General features: G+C 44.6%; 1 protein-coding gene across 1 annotated transcript in view; it reads left to right on the plus strand.

Annotated features, from left to right (window-relative positions):
• The first annotated feature begins 223 nt into the window (after window positions 1–223).
• STX2 (syntaxin 2) overlaps window positions 224–22,226 on the plus strand; it is a 30,665-nt gene continuing 8,662 nt past the window's right edge. The window contains exons 1-7 of the mRNA XM_024758644.1: window positions 224–293; window positions 5,107–5,206; window positions 16,074–16,148; window positions 17,802–17,875; window positions 18,541–18,649; window positions 20,600–20,673; window positions 20,796–20,933. Of these exons, the coding sequence (XP_024614412.1) occupies window positions 273–293; window positions 5,107–5,206; window positions 16,074–16,148; window positions 17,802–17,875; window positions 18,541–18,649; window positions 20,600–20,673; window positions 20,796–20,933 (591 nt within the window). The 5' untranslated portion in view covers window positions 224–272. The remainder of the gene's footprint in view (window positions 294–5,106; window positions 5,207–16,073; window positions 16,149–17,801; window positions 17,876–18,540; window positions 18,650–20,599; window positions 20,674–20,795; window positions 20,934–22,226) is intronic.

A 22,226-nucleotide genomic window follows, 5' to 3' on the forward strand; every position in this document is an offset into this window, starting at 1 on the left:
CCGGGACGTGGCTGCTTCTCGGGGCGTGCAGCCCGGTCTGCCCGCCTTGACTGTGGCCTGGTGCGCCTCTGGCACACTTCGGAGTCGTTACACTTTGGTGCTCTTAGTGAGTTGGGATCCTGTAGGTACCGAACTGCTCTTGTCTTTCAGTTCACTGTTTGTGTCTACGTGAAATTTTTTAAAACCAGAATTTTACATTTTATATTTTTCCATTTTAGTGTAGGAAAAATGATGATGGAGACACAACCGTTGTTATTGAAAAGGACCATTTTATGGATGATTTCTTCCATCAGGTAAGAGCCGTTTAATGAAACCCACACGGACTTGTTTTCTTTAAACATAGTTAAACTAATGTAACTGTGCTCTTGTCATATTTGAAATAATACCCTAATATTTTAAAAAGTTGGTGTTTGAATTGCAAACGTTCTCTAGACTTTTTAGTGCTAGGAAAACATTCTTCTTGCTGATGGACTTGGTGGGGGGGGGTTGAGAATGGTGATCGTGAGTGTGGAGGGCACATGCAGAGACTGATGCCCGCAGGCTGGGCTGCTGGCCTGGCGGGGCTGTGCTGGGGGAAGGCGCGTCCTCCGAGCACGGGAAGGCCCCGGGGAGATGCTGCTGCACCCATGGCCAGCGGTGTTCTCCAGACTCGGGGTGGTTTGGTCCCGGGGAGGGGAAGGCCTGGGGGCAGTGCTGCCCCTCAGCTGGTGGTCAGGTGTGCACGGTACACACAGCGAGGCTTCCCTTGTTTCCTCCTGCAGAATGGCAGTGAGTCCCACATATCAAAGAGCTCACGTTGTGTATTTCCTAAAATCTTTGATTGAATTTTAAATTCCTCTCCTGAGAAGTTTTCCACGTTTCAGAATACCGGTCTCTAGGTCATATGAACTTCTCTCCTGAGAGGTCTTATCCGTAAGCAAAGATACGATTGTGGCAGCTCTGCTCTGCCATTGCTGTCAGGCAGCACGGCCTTTCTCTGGGCTGTCCGCGTGTGGGCCCGCGCCCTTGGATCTGACCTCACACCTGTCCGTTCCTTCGGGCTTCCCTGCGAGGCCTTTCCCTCTGCCTCTTAGCCCCCCAGGGCTGTTTCTAGGCTGGCGTCATGTTTAAATTGTTAATCCTAAGTCATAGCTGATCAAATTTTGCATAATTTAAAATTTTTGAAATTGAGTCAGAGAACAAATATTTTGACTTTGTTACATATGAAGAAAAGAAACGGGTTCAGTGTAATTTTTTAATGATGAAAGCTTCATTTGCAGGACTTGTTTTGATTATGTTGAATCTCGTCTACAAGTTTCAGTTAACTCAAATCTGTTGACAGTCTAAACCGGTCTATCAATACGTGGATCTGAAAATATGTAATATGTTAATAAAAAATATCTTAGAAGTTATGTAAGATAACTTTAGAAGTTATCAGTGTTCCAGATCCAGTCAGAATTTATTGAATACCTAGAGTAAGAACCTATTCATTGGGTTTCAAGCATTTATGTTAGTTCTTAATCTTATCTAATGGAAAAAACATGAAATTAAATCGTTAGCTACAGGAACTTACTTTAAGGTACAAAAGAGTTAAGATGGTGGATTTCTGGCTTTCACTTTGGAAATGAGACTCTTTTTACTGTCTTGAGCTTACCTACCCACTTTGTAAAATCATTAATTCTCTGATTTTACCCCCTTTACCTAGATGCTTAATTCTTCCATACCAGTTCTCCGGAAAAACATTTCTCATTTTAAGAATCTCCCAGCATTAAATGTTGTCGTTGTACTTTATAGAAGACTTATGTAAATCACTCAGAGTCATTAAGCTGTAGTAACTTAGCGCTAACCCATTCCGGCTGTGGGCGTCTCAGAGCTGCAGACAGAAACGGGTGACTCCTCGTGTTAGGGAGGTTTGAGAGCCATCGATTGTAACGTAAGTTCCAGTTTCATTTGTTAAATGGTTGATTTATTTTACAGTTAATTTCTGTGAAATGACTTCTTAGACAGACAGATAGAGAAGCAAATGATGTTTGTTAATACAAACTCTTTCTTAGAAAATGGCATTCAGGTCTTACATATCACATAGAACTTTGCAAAAGGTGGGAATTCTGCACGTGACCAGTGTTTGCTGAAGACTAGCGTAGTGCTGTAATGAGCGGCCAGGAATCTCCTCTCTGCGAAGGTGGTTTGTAGTTGACGGGGCAGGGGGTGGGGGGGGGGCTTGTGTGGTGTGCTTCGTAGATGTAAATGGACCTGGCACCACAGCGACGGTGGCGCTTCCCTCCTGGTCCCGAATCGGTGGTCCAGCAGTTTTCTTTTTGGACCACGCTGGGACTTCTGCTGCACAGATACTGGTGGCATGTGTACTGCAGAACCCTCCAAGAGGTAAAACAGTGTCTCTCCTACTTTGTGACAGATGCGTGCTACTGAACTTATTTCAGAAATGCTGCTTTAATGATGCCTCGTTGAAATGTAGATCTGTGCACTAAAACCCCAAAGTCGTTATTTGTGTTGAAGCCTGCATGATAAAGTAGCAAAAATTTTAAAAGATTCCGTTTTAATTCTGTGTACTGTTTTTACATGATTAATTAAATTATAAGTATGTGAAGTATATGAAGTTCTGTAGAAATTGACTGTAAATAAATGGAAATAACACCCAGGCCTAATGAAATAGCCTTTCACTGCTCTATGCAAGTAGAATTCTGTGTTCAACTCTCCTCTAAAACTTTGGTTTTCAAAATGTGCTGTGGGGCTTGGTCCCAGTGTCCCTGGGGTCCCTAAGGCCTTTCCAATGAGTTTGTGTGGCTGGTAACGATTTTCATAAAAATACCAAGATGTTTACCTCTTTCCTCTCACTCTGTCACGAATGGACAATGGGGGAGTTTCCCAGAGGCTACATCAAGTGTGTGATACGGCAACAGGCTAAACACAGAAGCAGGTATCAGAATCAAGATGCCTTCCATTAAGCTAGAAGTTAGATTTGCAGAAAAATGTAGATCAATGCTCGTACTTTCACTGATTTGGTGGGGGGGGGATTCTGCTTTTTCCATAAAAATAGGTTATTGGTATTAACATCTGTATTAATTTCCTACTGCTGGTGTAACAAATTACCACAACCGTAGTGGCTAAACCCAACATACACTTAGAGCCTGACAGCTGCAGAGGTCCGAAGCTGAAACGAGCCACTGGGGCTCCCGTCAAGGTGCCGGCAGGGCCGCGCCCTCCTGCAGGCCCGGCGGGGAGAGGCTGCGTCCTGCCTTCTCCAGCTTCTGGGGGCACCTGCGTCCTTGGCTCGGGGCCCTTTTCCCCAGCGTCGGGCACCTCACCGCAGCCTCTGCTTCTACTGTAACGTCGCTTTTTTCTAAGTTTGGTCCTGTTGGCTTCTGTTTTATAAGGACTCTTGTGGTTACACTGGAACAACCCAGATAATCCAGGGTAATCTCCCATCTCGACTCTTAACGCATCACACCTGCAAGGTGGCTTTTGCCCCGTAGGTGACATTCTGAGATGAGAACGTGGACATCCACCATGGCATGCTGTGGTCTTGTAATTAACTGTCTTCAGTGAATTAACGCATGTCGAAGCTGTTTCTCCACTATGGGAATTATCCGAAGCGAGCTACAGCCTACGTGAGCCAAAGCTCTTTGGGGCCTTCCGTAACTTTCAGGATTAAAGAGGCGCTGAGACCAAACACGCGAGAGCCGCTCTAGTCGGTAGGGCTCCTCACGCTGGCATCTCACATCCCCACTGGGATGTGCGTCCCTGTTGCTCAGAAATCAGGACGATGGGAGAGGATGCACTGGCACGAGAAGCCTCGCCCGCACTCCTGTCTTCATCTGCTGGTTTCCTCACCTGTCCCCTCGGAAGGTGACCCTTTTCTTAGTTTCTTATTTAGACATCCCAGTGTTTCTTCGTGTAAATGTTAACATCTGCAGGTTAATCTCTGCCTATCTTGACCTCTTTCTTGCATCGTTGCTAACATGTATACGTGTCGTTCTGCACCTTGTGGGTGTTTTTTTTTTTCGGCGTGTTTTTAACTTGGTACTGTATCCTGGAGGTGTTTTCATATCTTTTGTTAGAGTTCCGTAATGTAACCTAACAAGTCCCCTGCTGCTGGGCTTTAGGGTTTCCTCATCGTTCACATAGAGAAGTTGTGCTTAGTTTCCTAGGGCCGCGCAAACTGGGTGGCTTCAAACAGCACAGATTTACCGTCTTCATCTCTGCAAGCCGGAAGTCCAGGCTGGTCCCACCGGGATGAAGCCACATTGCCAGCAGGACCGCACGCCCCAGGAGCTCCGGGCAGAGCCCGCTGCCCTGCCTTCCCCACCTCCTGAGCTGCACCCCTGGCGCCCCTCCGCCTGCCAGGCCGGCAGCAGACCATTGTGCTTCACTAGTGTCGCGTGGCCGCCTTCTGTCGTCCCATCTCCATCCACTTCCCTCTTACAAGTACCCTTGGGGTCATACTGAGGGCCCACCAGGGGATCCGGGATTGTATCTCCCCATCTCAAGACCCTTTGTTTCCGTCACATCTGCAGTTCCCTTTGCCGTATAAGGTAACCATCCAAGGTCCCGGGGGCCAGGACCTGGACATTTTGGGGGACAGTATTCAGCCTGCCACACTTGGTATGAATCCATCTGGACATATCTTGCTAATGAATACGTTACATTTTGAGACAAGTAGTGAATACTTTAGACTATCAGAGGCAAAAAATAATGACTAGGAAGGCTTGGCCTTATCAGCTGTCAGTACCTCCCTACGCGAGAATATGGTGGTCGGCCTCTGCTGCAGGGTGAGCTCCCTTCTTGACTGCACGGAGACTGGCGTTGGTAGTAGATGCCTCTGGCTGCCATCATCTGTGGTAATACTGGGTCTTGATTGTAAAACTTCTTACAACCAACAAGGTTTTCCTGGTGGCTGATATTGCCTTAGCCATAAAGGTAGATATTTTAATATGGCGCATTTCCCTTTATTTTTAAAATTAAATGAACGGGAAAAGGTTGTTGTTTCTTTATGTGGTAATTATTCACTTATTTTCTTCCTCTTCTATCCTTCTCTTTTTAGGTAATGGAAAGTGGTCGCAAATGTGAATTTGCCGCAGTGGTGATGACTTTCTCTCTCTCTCCTAGGTTGAGGAGATCAGAAACAGTATAGCTAAAATAGCTCAGTATGTTGAAGAAGTAAAGAAAAACCACAGCATCATTCTTTCTGCACCAAACCCAGAAGGAAGTAAGTTGCTGGTTTTAAAAAGGAGTGTGTCTGTCTATCTGTGTGCCTGGCCCTCTTGCTGTCCACAGCACAGGCCTTAGCCTGGAAACACGTGAGATTGAGCTGGGAGCTTGTAAAAAGTGCCGGAGGCTGGTGGGCCACCCCTCGGGATCCTCATGCCTCTGGTCTGGATGAACCAAGGCATCAGTGTGGTTTTCTACAGCTTCTGCGGGATCTGGTGTTCAGCTGGGGTGAGGACCACTGATTTGTGATATCCACGAGCATACATGGATGTGGCCTTGCAGAACTTTGGGGTCACGTCAGTGACTGGGCCTTAGATCTGTATTATGTCCACAGTTAAACAGGAGTGATAGAATTTTGTGTTTAGATGAAAGTTAATAAGAGGTTGATTTGGAAAACAGTACTTGTTAGAGCAGATTTAAAGATGAAGAACAGACTAAAGTGATCTTAAGTCTTCAGCAAAGGCTTTTGTATGGAGTGTGCTGTTCGTAGTGTCTGTTGAGGGCAGCATGTGAGCAAGTGATTTAACATTAACTGGACATCAGGGCATTGTTAGTTATAAGGAAGTGTTTCCTTGATCTACAGTGACAAATTTTGAAAACTTGAAAGGTAAGATGGATCTGGATAAGCTGGAGACTGCAAATTGGAATCCATACATCATTTGGGGGGATAATTGATATCCTCACAATACTGAGTCTTTTAATCCGTGAAACTGGTCTGTCCCTTTACTTACATCTTCTGTAATTGCTCTCAGTGATGTTCTGTAGGGCTCTCTGTAGAGGTCTCACACACCTTTCATGGCAGGTGATGCTTTCGGTTTTAATGTGAACAGTATCTGCTGTAAATTTTGTTTTCTACTTGTTTCCATATATGGAAATACGGTGGGTTTTGTATGTTGACCTTGTATCCCATTATCTTGCCTAATTAATTAATTTTAATAATTTGTTTGTGGATTCTGTTAGTTTTTTTCTGCACCCAGTCATGACACCTGTGAATAATCACAGTTGTCCCTCAGTTCTTATGCTTTTTATTTTCAGTTGACTTATTTCACTGACTTTCCGTACAGCATTGAATAGAAGTGGTGATGGGAACACGCTTATTCTCAGTCTTGGAGGAAAGTTGAAAGCAACTTTGTTAGGTTATTTGGTGTGGCCTTACATTGAAAAATTAACTTGGTATTAAATTGAAAAAACTCATTTTGAAGATTTTGCATGTCTCGTAAAATAACGCTCTGGGCGTCTGTAGATGCCCTGGATAGAAGGCTATTTAGAAGGATATTTTCCAAAGTGTGTTCCTGGAGCATGAATCTCAGTAGCTAGTATGTGAAACAAGACTTCTGTGGCCAAATGCATTTGGAGTCCTTTTCACACCACATCCCCACTTGGAAGGTTGCAGAGTAATAAAGGCTCTGAGAAGTCCTGCAATGAAGAAACCTTTTCTTAGTGGAGTGTTTCACAAATGTATTTGCTCACAGAACTTTTTGTGTAACACCTGTTAACATCTTGCTCAACTCTCGGGGAAGCTGAATTTGAATACATATTACTGTATTTTTTTCTTTCGAGAAGTTTACCTCCAAAAAACTTTTGCTGCCAAGTTACAACAGCTTCAACAATGTTGGAGTGAAGTTGGGGCTCTTAACGCTTCGCAGTAGTCCCTTTGGGCTCTGAATAAGACTGTTGCTTCCTGTCTCTGTTTCACAGCAGGGTGTGAACCAGAGCGTAAGAAGTGATGTCTCGCTGCTCCCTGAGTTGCTCTCTGTAAAGAGCAACGCGGTTACTCCTGCCCCACAATGCTGGGCCCTAGGAAGTGCCCAGGGTGGGGCAGTGGGCAGTGGGCTGCTGTCCCCCCAGCCCTTTGTCCTGGTGGGTGGGGAGGGGCAAGGTGGAGCTCCAGCTCTTCGGTGCCGGTGCCCTCCCTGCCTGGGCTCCTGGGTGGGCCCGCAGAAAGGGGTTCCAGAGCACAGTGGCCACCGGGTGGCGCCACCCCATGGCCGGGCCCTGGCCTGTTGGCTTCTGCTGCAGAGGCAGGGCTGGCTGGCTGGCCAGATTGTTTCATTAACCTCAGTGACAAGATCCCAGAGAAAGATTTGCCTGAGAAGCTAATAGAGGGTATTAGTAAAGGGTTACTCTCACTTTTATTGACTTTACATTTCTGTACTTTCTTTTTTTTTTGTTTTGTTTTGTTTGCGGTACGCGGGCCTCTCACTGTTGTGGCCTCTCCCGTTGCGGAGCACAGGCTCAGCAGCCATGGCTCACGGGCCTAGCCTCTCCGCGGCATGTGGGATCTTCCCGGACCGGGGCACGAACCCGTGTCCCCTGCATCGGCAGGCGGACTCTCAACCACTGCGCCACCAGGGAAGCCCTGTACTTTCTTTTTTTAAGAGGGCCACTGAAAATGTGTAAGTTTCAGGCCCTCCAAAACATGGACCCACCTGGTGGGAGCCTGAAATGTGTGTTATTCAACTTTCTGGGTCTTGCTGGTGATAGTGTTACGGCTGACATCACCATCAGAATGGAGGGGCCTTTACTCATCAGTAACACGTCTTGTAGTTCCTTTGAATCAGGAGTCAGAGCCCTTCTTTTCATCCCATGTTTTAGGTATGGGCGTCCTAAACAGTCACAACCTGTTGCTAACATTTTATCTGCCCTTCTTCTCTGTCTGCGTTGTAACGCTCCTGGGCTGGCCTCTCGTCTCTGAGCTACGACGCTTACATCTGGTTGCCTCCCGTCTCTAAATCCTCCTCCTTTGTGCATTTTGTGCTTTTCTGCTGGAGTACACATTTCAGACTCGCTTGAGAACTGTGTGGTCACCACTTAGTGTAGAAAGCCTCTTCTCAGGTGAGCGGTGGGTTCAAACCCCAGTTCCACCGTGAATTCACTGTTGACCATGGACAGATCGCGCACCATTCCGTGTAAATGCCCACTGCTACTGTCATCAGTGTGTTTCCCCCTCATCACCTTGTTCCATCCCATCCTTCCTCCTGCTTCCACGTGAGAGGTGTGTGTCTCCTTTTTAAGGGCAACTGTGGTATGTGGCCTTGAGCCACCTCTCGCTGTACTTCCGTCCAGGCTCCTGGGCCAGAAGGCCGCCCGTCTGCCCGTCCAAGCATGCCTGTCTGCAGCCCTGCCTCGCCCCGCGGCGGCTGTTGCTTCCCGAGAGGGGTCTCGTGGGCCTCCCCTCACCCCGGCTGCGCTGCAGGTCCTGCCGGCAGCCTCAGCCCTGGCCCTTGTCCTCCCTCCTTAGCGTCCAGCCCTGCTGACTGGCTCCCCCGCCCCGCCCTCATCCTCTTCATCTTTTAAAGTTAACCTGTTTTACGTTATCAGAGTTAATTACATGCTTTATCGTGGGCATTTTGGAAGAAAGCAGAAAGGAAGGAAAAAAAAAAACAACGTTCGTAACCTGTCCCGTGGTGATAAACACCGTTAACGTTTCGGTAAATATTTTTCTAGCAAAAAATATGTATAAAACATACACTTTTAAAGAAGTGTACTGGACTTTCCTGGCGTAAAATGGTTAGAACTTCGCCTTCCAGTGTCGTGGGTACGGGTTCGATCCCTGGTCAGGGAGCTAGGATCCCACATGCCTCGCAGACGAAAAAACCAAAACACATAAGAAGAAGCAAAATTGTAACAAATTCAGTAAAGACTTTAAAAACGGTCCACATCAAAAGAAAAAAAACATCTTTAAAGAAGTGTAGGGTTTGGAGCAGCCGGTGCCTGTGGCTGTACAGTGTACCTGAGCAGAGCGTTCCAGGACCCTTTTTGTGATGGCTGCCTGCTGGTCAGCGTCGGCCGTTTCTGTGGGAGCGGAATGGCCTGGGGCCGGATGGCAGTGTGCCTTTTATTGTTTACAGATAGCTTGCTCCCAGTGTGTGGCGGGTATTGCCGGGACCTCACATCGTTGTAGTGTCATATATGATTCTTAACTTAGACTTGCTGCTGCGTAGAGCAGCAGGGACCAGGCTGAACACTGGACGGGTGGAGGCCCGTTCACTCCTTGCGCTGGCCTCGCGAGGCCGGTGCTCCCCTCGGGTGTGTCCGAGAGCCGAGGATGTTGGGGGTTGGAGAGGGTGAGCAGTTAGTGCAGAGTCTCGAGCGCCCTGGGACTCAGCCGGCTCTGCCGTCCCCGCTGCTGTCCTGAACCGCAGGCAGCACCAGGCGGAGCCGCGGGCCCACCCCGCGTCCGGGTTTCACGTCACAGACCACTCCGCCCGGGCCTCCTCGCCTACCTGTGTGTCCTTGAGTACTTGTCAGCTCGCCCCTCGGGCCAGCATTCCTGGGAACACGTGCTACATCGAGGGGCTCGTCCCATTAAATGTTCTTTTCATGTTTTTAGTTTGAAACTTTTCTAATTATGGGAGAGTTGCAATTATGGTACAGTGAAACTTCACGTTCCCTTCACTGAGATTCACCAATTGTTAACATTTCGCCACGTTTGATTTCTTTCTCTTTGTGTATGTGTGTGTATGTGTATGCATATGTGTGCGTGTACACACACATTGCACATGTATGCACACGCATACATACACACACATGTTATTTTTGCTGACTCATTTTAGAGTGAGTTGCAGGCCTTGTGACCATCCACCCCTGAGTACGCCAGTGTTCATCTCCTAAGGAGGAGGTTCTCTTGTAATTATCTAATTCAGAACATTTGATGTTGATAAAAACGCTGTCTAATCCACAGTCCATATTCTCAGTCAAAAATCATCACGTTGGTAGCCTTTATAGCTGTTTTACCCTCTTTCCAGGGTCTGATCCAGACACCTAGGCAGATAAAGCCTAGACACAAATGCCTTTATTTTTATTTACTTATTTCTTTATTTATTTGCCTGCACTGGGTCTTTGTTGCGGCACTTGGGCTCTCCATTGCTCCGTGTGGGATGTTTTTTTTTTTTTTGCTGTACACGGGCCTCTCACTGTTGTGGCCTCTCCCGCTGCGGAGCACAGGCTTCGGACGCACAGGCTCAGCGGCCATGGCTCATGGGCCCAGCCACTCCGCGGCATGTGGGATCTTCCCGGACCGGGGCACGAACCCATGTCCCCTCATTGGCAGGCGGACTCTCAACCACTGCGCCACCAGGGAAACCCTCCTGGTTATTTTTGATTGAGACCTGGGCTTGGTATATGAAGGCTTGTGGCCATAGTATGAGTCTTAGGATAGTATTTCCTTTTTTTTGAATTTTATTTTATTTATGTTTTTATCCAGCAGGTTCTTATTAGTCATCCATTTTATACACATCAGTGTATACATGTCAGTTCCAATCGCCCAATTCTTCCCACCACCACCACCACCCCGCTTCCCCCCTTGGTGTCCATATGTTTGTTCTCTGCATCTTTGTCTCTGTTTCTGCCCTGCAAACCGGTTCATCTGTACCATTTTTCTAGGTTCCACATGTATGCGTTAATATACAATATATGTTTTTCTCTTTTTGACTTACTTCACTCTGTATGACAATCCCTAGATCCATCCACATCTCTACAAATGACCCAATTTCGTTCGTTTTTATGGCTGATATTCCATTGTATATATGTACCACATCTTCTTTATCCATTCGTCTGTTGATGGGCATTTAGGTTTCTTCCATGACCTGGGTATTGTAAATAGTGCTGCAGTGAAGATTGGGGTGCATGTGTCTTTTTGAATTATGGTTTTCTCTGGGTATATGCCCAGTGGGATTGCTGGGTCATATGGTTATTCTGTTTTTAGTTTTTTAAGGTTTTTTATGGTTTTCGCTGGGTATATGCCCAGTAGGATTGCTGGATCATGTGGTTATTCTGTTTTTAGTTTTTTAAGGAACCTCCATACTGTTCTCCAGAGTGGTTGTATCAGTTTACATTCCCACCAACAGTGCAAGAGGGTTCCCTTTTCTCCACAGCCTCTCCAGCATTTGTTGTTTGTAGATTTTCTGACGATTCCCAGTCTAACTGATGTGAGGTGGCACCTCATTGTAGCTTTGATTTGCATTTCTCTAATAATTAGTGATGTTGAGCATCCTTTCATGTGCTTCTTGGCCATCTGTATGTCTTCTTTGGAGAAATGTCTGTTTAGGTTTTCTGCTCATTTTTTGATTACGATGTTTGTTTTTTTAATATTGAGCTGCATGAGCTGTTTATATATTTTAGAGATTAATCCTTTGTCCATTGATTCGTTTGCAGATATTTTCTCCCATTCTGAGGGTTGTCTTTTTGTCTTCTTTGTAGTTTCCTTTGCTTTGCAAAAGCTTTTACGTTTCATTAGGTCCCATTTGTTTATTTTTGTTTTTATTTCCATTACTCCGGGAGGTGGATCAAAAAAGATCTTGCTGTGATTTATGTCAAAGAGTGTTCTTCCTGTGTTTTCCTCTAAGAGTTTTATAGTGTCCAGGCTTACATTTAGGTCTCTAATCCATTTTGAGTTTATTTTTGTGTATGGTGTTGGGAGTGTTCTAATTTCATTCTTTTACATGTAGCTGTCCATGTTCCCAGCACCACTTATTGAAGAGACTGTCTTTTTGCCATTATATATTCTTGCCTCCTTTGTCATAGATTAGTTGACCATAGGTGCGTGGGTTTATCTCTGGGCTTTCTATCCTGTTCCATTGATCTATATTTCTGTTTTTGTGCCAGTAACATATTGTCTTGATTACTATAGCTTTGTGGTGTAGTCTGAAGTCAGGGAGTCTGACTCCTCCAGCTCCGTTTTTTTCCCTCAAGACTGCTTTGGCTATTGGGGGTCTTTTGTGTCTCCGTACAAATTTTAAGATTTTTTGTCCTAGTTCTGTAAAAAATGCCACTGGTAATTTGATAGGGATTGCATTGAATCTGTAGATTGCTTTGGGTAGTACAGTCATTTTCACACTGTTGATTCTTCCAATCCAAGAACATGGTATATCTCCCCATCTGTTGATATTATCTTTAATTTCTTTCATCAGTGTCTTGTAGTTTTCTGCATACAGGTCTTTTGTCTCCCTAGGACTTTTTTGTAGTGTCTTTATCTGGTTTTGGTATCAGGGTGATGGTGGCTTCATAGAATGAGTTTGGGAGTGTTCCTTCCTCTGCAGTTCTTTAGAAGAGTTTGAGATGGATGGGTGTTAGCTCTTCTCTAAATGTTTGATAGAATTCACCTGTGAAGCTCTCTGGTCCTGAACTTTTGTTTGTTGGAAGCTTTTTAATCACAGTTTCAATTTCATTACTTGTGATTGGTCTGTTCATATTTTCTACTTCTTCCTGGTTCAGTCTTGGAAGGTTATACCTTTCTAAGAATTTGTCCATTTCTTCTAGGTTGTCCATTTTTTTGGCATAGAGTTGCTTGTAGTAGTCTCTTAGGTTGCTTTGTATTCCTGTGGTGTCTGTTGTAACTTCTCCTTGTTCATTTCTAATTTTATTGATTTGAGTCCTCTCCCTCTTTTTCTTGATGACTCTGGCTAATGGTTTATCAATTTTGTTTATCTTCTCAAAGAGCCAGCTTTTAGTTTTATTGACCTTTGCTATTGTTTTCTTGGTTTCTATTTCATTTATTTCTGCTCTGACCTTTATGATTTCTTTCCTTCTGCTAATTTTGGGCTTTTTTTTGTTCTTCTTTCTCTAGTTCCTTTAGGTGTAAGGTTAGACTGTTTATCTGAGATTTTTCTTGCTTCCTGAGGTAGGCTTCTATTACTCTAAACTTCCCTCTTAGAACTGCTTTTGCTGCATCCCATAGGTTTTGGATCATCGTGTTTTTGTTGTCATTTGTCTCAAGGTATTTTTTGATTTCCTCCTTGATTTCTTCAGTGATCCCTTGGTTATTCAGTAACGTATTTTTTAGCCTCCATGTGTTTGTGTTTCTTACATTTTTTTCCCTGTAATTGATTCTAATCTCATAGCATTGTGGTCAGAAAAGATGCTTGATATGATTTCAATTTTCTTAACTTTACTGAGGCTTGGTTTGTGACCCAAGATGTGATCTATCCTGAAGAGTGTTCCGTGCACAGTTGAGAAGAAAGTGTAATCTGCTGTTTTTGGATGGAATGTCCCATAAACATTAATTAAATCTATCTGGTCTGTTGTGTCATTTAAAGCTTGTCCTTCCTTATTCATTTTCTGTCTGGATGATCTGTCCATTGGTGTAAGTGAGGTGTTAAAGTCCCCCACTATTATTGTGTTACTGTCGATTTCCTCTTTTATAGCTGTGAGCAGTTGCCTTATGTATTGAGGTGCTCCTATGTTGAGTGCATATGTATTTATAATTGTTATATCTTCTCCTTGGATTGATCCCTTGATCATTATGTAGTGTCCTTCCTTGTCTCTTGTAACATTCTTTATTTTAAAGTCCACTTTATCTGATATGAGCATTGCTACTCCAGCTTTCTTTCGATTTCCATTTGCATGGAATACCTTTTTCCACCCCGTCACTTTCAGTCTGAATGTGTCCCTAGGTCTGAAGTGGGTCTCTTGTAGGCAGCATATATATATATGGGTCTTATTTTTGTATCCATTCAGCAAGCCTGTGTCTTTTGGTTGGAGCATTTAATCCGTTCACGTTGAAGGTAATTATCGATATGTATGTTCCTATTACCACTTTCTTAATTGTTATGGGTTTGTTTTTGCAGGTCCTTTTCTTCTCTTGTTTTTCCCACTTAGAGAAGTTCCTTTAGCATTTGTTGTAGAGCTGGTTTGATGGTGCTGAATTCTCTTAGCTTTTGTCTTGTCTGTAAAGGTTTTGATTTCTTCATCGAGTCTGAATGAGATCCTTGCCGGGTTGAGTAATCTTGGTTGTACGTTCTTCCCTTTCATCACTTTAGATATATTGTGCCACTCCCTTCTGGCTTGTAGAGTTTCTTCTGAGAAATCAGCTGTTAACTTTATGGGAGTTCCCTTGTATGTTATTTTTCCCTTGTTGCTTTCAATAATTTTTATTTGTCTTTGATTTTTGTCAATTTGATTACTATGTGTCTCAGCGTCTTTCTCGTTGGGTTTTTCCTGCCTGGGACTCTGTTCGCTTCCTGGAATTGGGTGGCTATTTCCTTTACCATGTTAGGGAAGTTTTCGACTATAATCTCTTCACATATTTTCTGGGGTCCTCTCTCTCTGTCTTCTCCTTCTGGGACCCCTATAATGTGAATGTTGTTGCATCTAATGTTGTCCCAGAGGTCTCTTAGGCTGTCTTCATTTCTTTTCATTCTTTTTTCTTTATTGTGTTCCGCGGCAGTGAATTCCACCATTCTGTCTTCCTGGTCACTTACCCCTTCTTCTGCCTCAGTTATTCTGTTATTGATTCCTTCTAGTGTAGTTTTCATTTCAGTAATTGTATTGTCATTTTTGTTTGTTTGTTCTTTAACTCTTCTAGGTCTTTTAAAACATTTCTTGCATCTTCTCGATCTTTGCCTCCATTCTTTCTCCGAGGTCCTGGATCATCTTCACTATCATTATTCTGAATTCTTTTTCTGGAAGGTTGCCTATCTCCACTTCATTTAGTTGCTTTTCTGGGGTTTTATCTTGTTCCTTCGTCTGGTATATAGCCCTCTGCCTTTTCATCTTGTCTGTCTTTCTGTGAATGTGGTTTTTGTTCCCCAGGCTGCAGGATTGTAGTTCTTCTTGCTTCTGCTGTCTGCCCTCTGGTGGATGAGGCTATCTAAGAGGCTTGGGCAGGCTTCCTGGTGGGAGGGACTGGTGGTGGGTAGAGCTGACTGTTGCTCTCGATAGTATTTTCTTTTTTACGAGATGATTCTTAAACGTTTCTGCTGGTTGGCCGTGTGCACCGGCGTTCTGGGCCTGCGGCTCCCCTTTCTCCAGCATGTGGTCTTTAGCTTCAGCTCAGCCTTTTCTTGGCTTCTCAAGGCTTTGGCTGCCTCTGGGCTCAAGCAGCTCCCTCGCTGGGCTCATTTCTCTGGGTTTCCTTCTTTTGAGTCTTCTTTGCTGCCTTTATAGGTTGATGACGTCCAGCTCTTCTGCTTGTTCTCAGCAGGAGGACTCATAGGAATGACCTAGTTCCCAATATTGCCCTTGTTTTCAGAGATTTGAAATCCTGCCGTTATCAAATATAACCTCATGGCCAGCTTCTGTAGCTTGAAGGGTTAAGCGTCGTAACGCCTTTTGTATTTCTGTGATTAATGCTTGAGCCCCTGCGCACCTGTGTTAGCAGGAAGGTCCAGTAGTTCAGTCCTGAGTGACCCCCAACCCTGGGGCTTTCTTATCCAGAGAGGTGAGCCCTTGGAATGTCCCCCGCACTCTCAGTCCTCAGTCATGTGTCTGCGGCTGGTCAGCGTCCCCGGCTGTCCCGACTGGTGCGTCGTGTCCTCAGCTGGGTGGACCCCGCACAGACCTGCTCCACACGCACTTCCCCTTGGACCCCTTCCCTGACCCTCCTTCCCCGCACGCGGAGGCGGGGCCTCTGGGGGTGTGAGTTCAGCCTTCCCCGGTGCAGGAACCCACGCTCCTGCCAGGAGCCCGCTTTGATGAGAGAGAGGACAGCAGGAAAGAAGTCAAACACGTGGAGGCTTTTTTCCTCCCAGAATATGGTTAAATTTCTGCTTTCCTTTTTCAGGTCTAGGTGTCAGCACTGGGTTCAAGGAACTGTTTCATCAATTAATTGGTATAAACCAGGTATCCTGAAACTTAGGTGTGCACCAGAGCCGCCTGGAGGGCTTGTTAAGTCACAGTCCTGGCCCATCTAGTGAAGTTCCTGTGAGTAGGTCAGGGGTGGAGTCCAAGAATTTTCATTTCTACTAAACGCCCACCTGATAAGGGAAGCTGCTGGTCCAGGACCCACACTTTGAGAACCACTGGGGTGATCAGTAGTTTTTCTCAAGAAACAAACAAATGACTACCAAGAATATTGTTCTGTTTAAGTTTGTTGAACACTGATGTTGGATATTATAACTCACGTCTTTTTTTTTTTAATTTTGTAGAAATAAAAGAAGAACTTGAAGATCTGAACAAAGAAATCAAGAAAACTGCTAATAAAATTCGGACCAAGTTAAAATGTGAGTGTAAAGTTTTGATTACATGTAATCATTGACGGTAGGAATGTGGGTAATTATTATTTTCTTCTTTATAACTTTTTATTCTTTTACATTTTCAAAAGTTAAGATTGTGACCGCTTTAAAATAAGTTGTATGTACTTGGAATAGCAAATCTTGTTTAAGTTCCTCATTATTCTAGAATTCTTAAACGAGGAGCTAAACCTAAGGGCTGTTAACCCTTAAATTTCAGAGTGAAGCACTAATTCGTGCCCAGCAGGAGTTAGCACTCGCTTATAAATTGTTAATCTGTTCTATTTTATGACATTTGGGGCTAAACTGCAGATGTTTGAGAAGGCGACTAGCCTTTGACATGAAGTGCTGGGTTCTTCTTGAATGCCCTTGTACTCGGTGAGCTCCTTTGAACCTTTCGTAGATTCATCTCGGCTGACGGTGCCGGGTGGAGGTCCACAGCTTCCCTGTGGGACCGAAACAGATGTGGGTTTTCTCCGTGTGGTAGAAAGACAGACTGTATTTAATTTTTACAAAATGACATTCAAATCAAGAATATTTCTGAAGATCAAAATGAACCTTTATTAAGGAGAATTTCAGACGTATGTCGGGGGAGGGGGTCACCACCACAAGCCCCATGTCTACGCCCTTGAGCTCTGCAGGTCCCAGCGGCCCTCACTCAGCCCAGCTGGTTTCACAACCAATCCCAGACATCTGGGTCTTCATCAGCATATAGTTTTCTGTGTGTATTTCTAAGAGAAGGATTTTTCTCCCCCAAGTACAACTATAATACTACTATTTTTTTTTCTTTTTTTTTGTATTTTTTTTGCGGTACGCGGGCCTCTCACCGCACAGGCTCCGGACGCGCAGGCTCAGCGGCCATGGCTCACGGTCCCAGCCGCTCCGCGGCATGTGGGATCTTCCCCGACCGGGGCACGAACCCGCGTCCCCTGCGTCGGCAGGCGGACTCTCACCCACTGCGCCACCAGGGAAGCCCTATAATACTACTATTATATCTAAGTCACATTAATTACTATTATTTATTATAAAATATCCAGTCAGAATTCACACTTCCCCAGTGATCTTTTTATTGTTTTATTTAAACATTTTTTTAAATAGTTTGTTTGAATTGGGTTCCTTATTTGGACCGTATTCTGTGATTGGTTGATATGTTGCCATGTTGCAGAGTTTTGCTGATTTCACCCCTTTAATGTCACTTAACAGGTTACACTGTGCTCTGTATTTCCTGTGGATTGACAGTTAAATTCTCCAAACTTGATCAGATTCATGTTGCCTGCTTTGAAATGTGAAGCTGTAACATCTGGTTTTATTTTCTGATATCATCAGCAACTGACAATTACCAAAACTCATAAATTTACTAGGAGTTGAAAAGATAAGAAAATACATTTGAGGTTAGGCTTGAAGACCTTTCATTTTTTAGTTTAAAAGATAACTCTTGGGCTTCCCTGGTGGCGCAGTGGTTGAGAGTCCACCTGCCGATGCAAGGGACACGGGTTCATGCCGCAGAGCGGCTGGGCCCGTGGGCCATGGCCGCTGGGCCTGCGCGTCTGGAGCCTGTGCTCCGCAGTGGGAGGGGCCGCGGCGGTGGGAGGCCCGCGTACCGCAAAAAAAAACACCAAAAAACTCTTTCCTGTTTGTTTCTAGCTATTGAACAAAGTTTTGATCAGGATGAGAGTGGGAACCGAACGTCAGTGGATCTTCGGATACGCAGAACCCAGGTTTGATTATTGGTCTTGTCTAGATTGAAGCGATGCTGAAGAATAGGTCTTTATACTTCTTTCAAATTCAAAATAATTTCATCTTTACCATCACATTAATTCTCTCAGCATTTCTGCATAAAAAAGGCATCGTATTTATAGACTCCCTCTCTAGATTATGAAGAAAAAAAGTGTGTTCAGCCCAACAGCAGAATTCTGTTCTGAAGAGCAAAGAATTATCCCAGTCATTTTAGTGTTCGTGGTAAAATCCTCTCCTTTTATAGGTTTATGGTGCAGCAAAGTGGAATTTAATCCACTGAACTCTACTTGACAAATGGGGATTATGTGCTCAGGCTCTGGGGACAGTCTGCCTGGGTGCCAACCTGACCCAGTCAGCCTGTAGCTATGGGCTAATTGACTTCTTGAAATGACGGTTTCACTTTTACAGAATGAGGGATAGTAATAGTATAGTAAGGTTACTGTGAAAGTCAAATAACATAATGCGTGTAAAGTTCTTGGCATAGATTCTGTTATACGGTAAGTTGCTGTTAATCTTATTTTCCATTTGAAGGAGTAAGTGGCATATTAGTTTGAATCTCTATAATGTGATGTTTTTATTTATCACTTTTACTAGAAGAAATGACCAGTGTGTATTGATCTATTTTTTTTTTTTTTTATGTTAAAAGCATTCAGTGCTATCTCGACAGTTTGTGGAAGTTATGACAGAGTATAACGAAGCACAGACTCTATTTCGGGAGCGAAGCAAAGGCCGGATACAGCGTCAGCTAGAAATAAGTGAGTCAGTGAACGTGCTATTTTTGTTAAAAACATATTTTTCTTCCTTAGGGTCTGACATGAAAGTATGTAACTTCAAAAAAGTAATTCCATCTCTGTTTTGGTCAATAATGTAAGCCTAAAGTGCTTTCATGGCTTCCTGTTCATTGAATCAACCAACCTATTATTTATTTAAATCCTTCAGAAGGTTCTAGGTGAGTGGACTTTAGATTACTTGTAGAGCGTTAATGAGACCTGGAAGACTCTCAACCGTCATCTCTTCCTGTATTTTTTGTGTCCCCTAACCCTTCCTGCCCCGTCTCAGGGGACAGTTCTTGTGGGTCTCGCGGTTCTGCATGTCTGGTGAGCAGACACTCGCTGCCTTTTTGCTCCAGGCTTTCTCCCGTGGGTGTCTGTCTGTGTAACAGGCAGCCTTAGAAGATGCAGCTCGTGGTTCCCTCTGGGCAGAAGGCAGTTTGCTTGCTGAATAAAGGTTAGGCAGCTTTGCTTACTCCCCACTATGGAAGATCAGGGTTCCTCAGCTGTGACACAAGCCCCCTGTGGGTGCACCTTCCGCTGGGGCTGCTCTGCGTCTCCCACGGGCTTGGCGAGGGGGGAGCAGCCGTAAACGTGAACCTCATTAAATGACATTTTAGGACCTCCCTGGTGGTGCAGTGGTTGAGAATCCGCCTGCCAATGCAGGGGACACGGGTTCGATCCCTGGTCCAGGAAGATCCCACATGCCGCGGAGCAGCTAAGCCCGTGTGCCACCACTGCTGAGCCTGCGCTCTAGAGCCTGCGAGCCACAACTACTGAGCCTGCGTGCTGCAACTACTGAGCCCACACGCCTTCTCACCGTGATGAGAGGCCCGTGCACCTCAATAAAGAGTGGCTCCCGCTCACCGCAACTAGAGAAAGCCCACACGCAGCAATGAAGACCCAACGCAGCCCCCCAAAATAAATAATGACATTTTAACATCTTTTTTGAGATATAGTTGATGTACCATGTGAATGATACTCAAATTGTACAGTCTAGTGGTTTTTAGTGTATTAGCACAATCAATTTTAGACCGTTTTAATCACTCCAAAAGGAAACTTGGTGCACGTTGCTGGGCACTTCCCATTTCTCCCCTGAGCCCTAGGCTACTGCCAGTTTATTCTCCTGTCTCTGTAATTTTGCCCATTTTGGGCATCCATATGAATGGAATCGTACAACATGTGGTCTCTTGTGACTGGTCTCTTTCACTTAGCACAGTTTTTTCAAGGTTCAGCCATACTCCAGCAAACACCAGTGTTTTATCCCTTTTTTACGACTGCATCTCGTTCCATTGTGTGGCTGGACCGCATTAACACTGTCCATCCATGAGGTGATGGACATTTGGGTTTCCACTGTTTGGTGATTGTGAATAATGCTGCTGTGAATATTCACATGAAATGATCTTTTAATTATTACGATGTTTCAATTGGGTTTTCCCAAAGTTCTGTGAACCTCTTCATGCACAGCATTACTACATTTAACTCAAGGAAAAAGTATTAACGCCCGAACTACAGAAAGTATTAGAGCCTCTGATGTTAATTTTGCAGTCTTTATTATGTGCATTTAGCATATGCTGGATCTAGTTTACCCCCGTTTCCTATAAGCCAGAGTTAAACTTGTAGGAAAACTGATACGCCAGAATGTATTATCAGTTTCGTTTTTGTAGTTGTTCCTTATTCAGACTAAAATTGGATTTCATTGGTCATTCCAATTATAAGATTTTTCATGAGTGTTTTCCAGTTCTTCCTACTTCTTAGGCTTATGTTAATTTCTCTCATCGTTAATATTTGCCTAAGAAAATACATTGGAGAGGTTAGAAAAACATTGGTTGAAAATATTAACAACTCAGATTTTAGTTGCTAACTTATGGGTGCAAAAGTCATTTTTAAATATTGCTGCATTCTGAATGGAGTTTTTAATTGTTAATATTTTAGCTGGAAAAACTACCACTGATGATGAACTAGAAGAGATGCTGGAAAGTGGGAATCCCTCCATTTTCACGTCGGACGTGAGTATGCAGGTGGCTTTGTGGCCTTGTGTGTTTGTATACATACAGATGATTTTTTTTCTTTAACTTCCAGAGCAATCGTAAGTTCATTAGTATTTCTCTTCTGTTTTTGTTTTTCAAAGATTATATCGGATTCACAGATTACTAGACAGGCTCTCAATGAAATTGAGTCACGTCATAAAGACATTATGAGGCTGGAGACCAGCATCCGAGAGCTGCACGAGCTGTTCGTGGACATGGCCGTGCTCGTTGAGACTCAGGTAGTCACACACGTCTCTGCTTCTCTGAGACAGAGAGCTGTTTTCTGTAAAATCTTACGTTTGCTTCCAGTATACCTGAGAAAGCCAGTATTCTGGATGCAGTCTCGTAATTCAGCAGTTGTAGTGTTATTGCCATGTGAGACTGAAACGCTGTAAACAGCTTCACCTTTCAACAGTGGGGGACTGGTTTACTTAAGTTATGTGTGGTTTGTCCGTAGGACAGCCTGTTAGGCAGCCATAGGCAACATCGTCTTTTTTCATGGAGGACTTTTAATGAAATATATAAACGTTATGTGCCAGAATTTCAAGTTGACATAAGAGGGAGATACTGAACCTTACACGTGTATGTATAAACGTGAATATGTATACAACACACGCCCTTCTACGCCTGTGTGTGTGTATATATGGCATGAGCTCAGCTGCATGAAACAGTACTCACAGAAGGAAAGTATACCAAGCAGTATAATAACAGTGGGACTATGGGAATTTTAGTCTTCTTCTCTAAAATACATGTATTTTCAAGTTTTCTGTAAGGACCATATACTAGAGTAACAATTGGGAGAAATGTATGAAAGAATAAGCCCCAAAGGGGATACACCGTGACGTAACTAGAAGCTTATACTTGCTACGCGGTGGCTAGTACCACCGGCACGGGGTGACGGGGGTGTGAGGAGACCCTGTGAGGAACTGAGGAAGTTGATACAGATTTTTGAAAACAGAAAATTCAGTGTGAAGCACAAGCCGGTGGTTCCAGTTAGGTTTGTGGCTGTGCTTGCGCTTCCTCTCGTGATGCTGAATAAGGTCCTCCGTGACTTTGCAAGCGCGTGAGGCTCGCCCTCGGTCACTCACTGATCAGTGGGCCATTGAGTTCAGCTGGCCGCCCCGTGGAGGCAGAGCATTCGTACCGAGTCATCTTAGGATTCACGTCACACTCACGTCCTCGCTCCCGCGGAGGCTGGTTTCAGGATCTCTTGTGTCCTCTAAGAAGGTTCGAGTCTGACTGGCCTATTTCTCATTGCCTGGGTTATGTAAGGATCACTGAGAAGTCCATCCAGGTGCCAGGTTCATCCTCCACATCGCCACTAACATTTGAAGAACAGTGTTTACTTTGAGGAACCTTGTCATAAAAATGTGTGCAGAGCTGCGGTGCGGTGCATTTGCAGTGTAGGGCGGGGACGGGGCAAGCTCACCCCTTCTGCTGGGAGGGCCGGTGCCACTCACGGTGCGGGGACGGGGCGAGCTCACCCCTTCTGCTGGGAGGGCTGGTGCCACTCACGGGGCGGGGACGGGGCA

This window comes from Neophocaena asiaeorientalis, unplaced genomic scaffold, assembly GCF_003031525.2.
Source record: "Neophocaena asiaeorientalis asiaeorientalis breed wild unplaced genomic scaffold, Neophocaena_asiaeorientalis_V1.1 scaffold77, whole genome shotgun sequence".
NCBI classification, from domain to species: Eukaryota; Metazoa; Chordata; class Mammalia; order Artiodactyla; family Phocoenidae; genus Neophocaena; species Neophocaena asiaeorientalis.